General features: G+C 37.9%; 1 protein-coding gene across 1 annotated transcript; it reads right to left on the reverse strand.

Annotated features, from left to right (window-relative positions):
• Positions 1 to 252: 252 nt before the first annotated feature.
• Positions 253 to 952, reverse strand: Pmar_PMAR009360 (2-amino-3-carboxymuconate-6-semialdehyde decarboxylase, putative; the record flags this gene model as incomplete). Its single annotated transcript, XM_002776069.1, has 5 exons — positions 253 to 434; positions 502 to 563; positions 613 to 686; positions 737 to 799; positions 867 to 952. Coding segments are annotated over 5 exons (467 nt in total), but the record flags the coding sequence as incomplete, so codon positions are not given.
• Positions 953 to 1,294: the final 342 nt, after the last annotated feature.

Below are 1,294 nucleotides of genomic sequence, written 5' to 3' on the forward strand. Positions count from 1 at the left end.
ATATCATTACCTTATCTATTATACCACCCAACATAATAGAACACATACCTAGACTTACTTCAGTAGGCATCCCTACTAACCATGGTAACCAATACGTAAGGATTATAATAATAGTCTCTCATCATAATCATACACGTATTATTACTCTTGCCAACACCATTCCATATCCCATGGATGTACAAATATTCCGACATCTAATGATCTAACGTAGAGGGTAATGATGATAATGTGTAGCGATTAGTATTGATATTATCACTTGGCAGTATGCCATATTGGCATGAGCCTCTTATCATTAAGCATTATATTCTCTATCCCTCCCTTTGGAGTCCATGAGTTAATATGACTTCCTATCTGGAAGCCTCTCATACCCTTCTCCATAACAGCTCTTTTCATCTCTTTAGCAGCCTCTTCTGGATGCTGTAATGGTAAGGTACCTAAGTTATCATCATCATCATCTCTATTGTAATGATGATACAGCAGTAATACTAGTCAAGTACCGACCTAAAGCAACCATCCTTCTAGGATACATTCCTACTTGTCCAGCAAGGGAATCATTAAGGAATCTATTATTATAATATTCAAGGTAGAGAGTATAGGTACCTCTATTACTACCTACTCCATTCTATACCAGATGTTGGATCCAAATGATAATTAAATAAGACAGGTACTGTACATACTGTTTGGACCTACTACACTATACTTCATGATAAGGATGGTAATGATGATAAGTGTATACATTAACACCCCAAGATTCACATTCTCTCATAACAACATGAGGATCGATACAATTAGGCTTCACCTAAGAAATAGTATACTAGATGATGATGATGGAGTAGGGATAGGAGGAGGAGGAGGACGACGACCACCTTCCTGAACAGTTTGCCATCACCCCATTCCATCCTTTTGATAAACCCTGCATTACGACCAATATCATCGTCTTTAGGTAGGTCTACTAAACGTAGATCGAAACCACCCTAATAGAGATAGTAGGATATAGACATCATGAGTGTTACCACCAATTACAATAGATGGCCAATCTTGAGGGAGTATATGGGTATGTATATCGATCTTAGGAATAGTAGGATCATCATGATGGTCAGTACTCATTAACATAAGCTGAACATGCCCTATATTCATAATAATAACAATATTACTTGTTATCAACACAACAATGTAGTAATCATTATCCTAGACAAGACTACTCCTAATAGTAGTAACTGCCGACTACCCGCCGGACCAAATCGATAAGCATCGTCACAACGACACAACAACCTGCTGCTGCTGCTCACGATAG

Source organism: Perkinsus marinus (genome assembly GCF_000006405.1).
Source record: "Perkinsus marinus ATCC 50983 genomic scaffold scf_1104296954478, whole genome shotgun sequence".
NCBI classification, from domain to species: Eukaryota; Perkinsozoa; order Perkinsida; family Perkinsidae; genus Perkinsus; species Perkinsus marinus.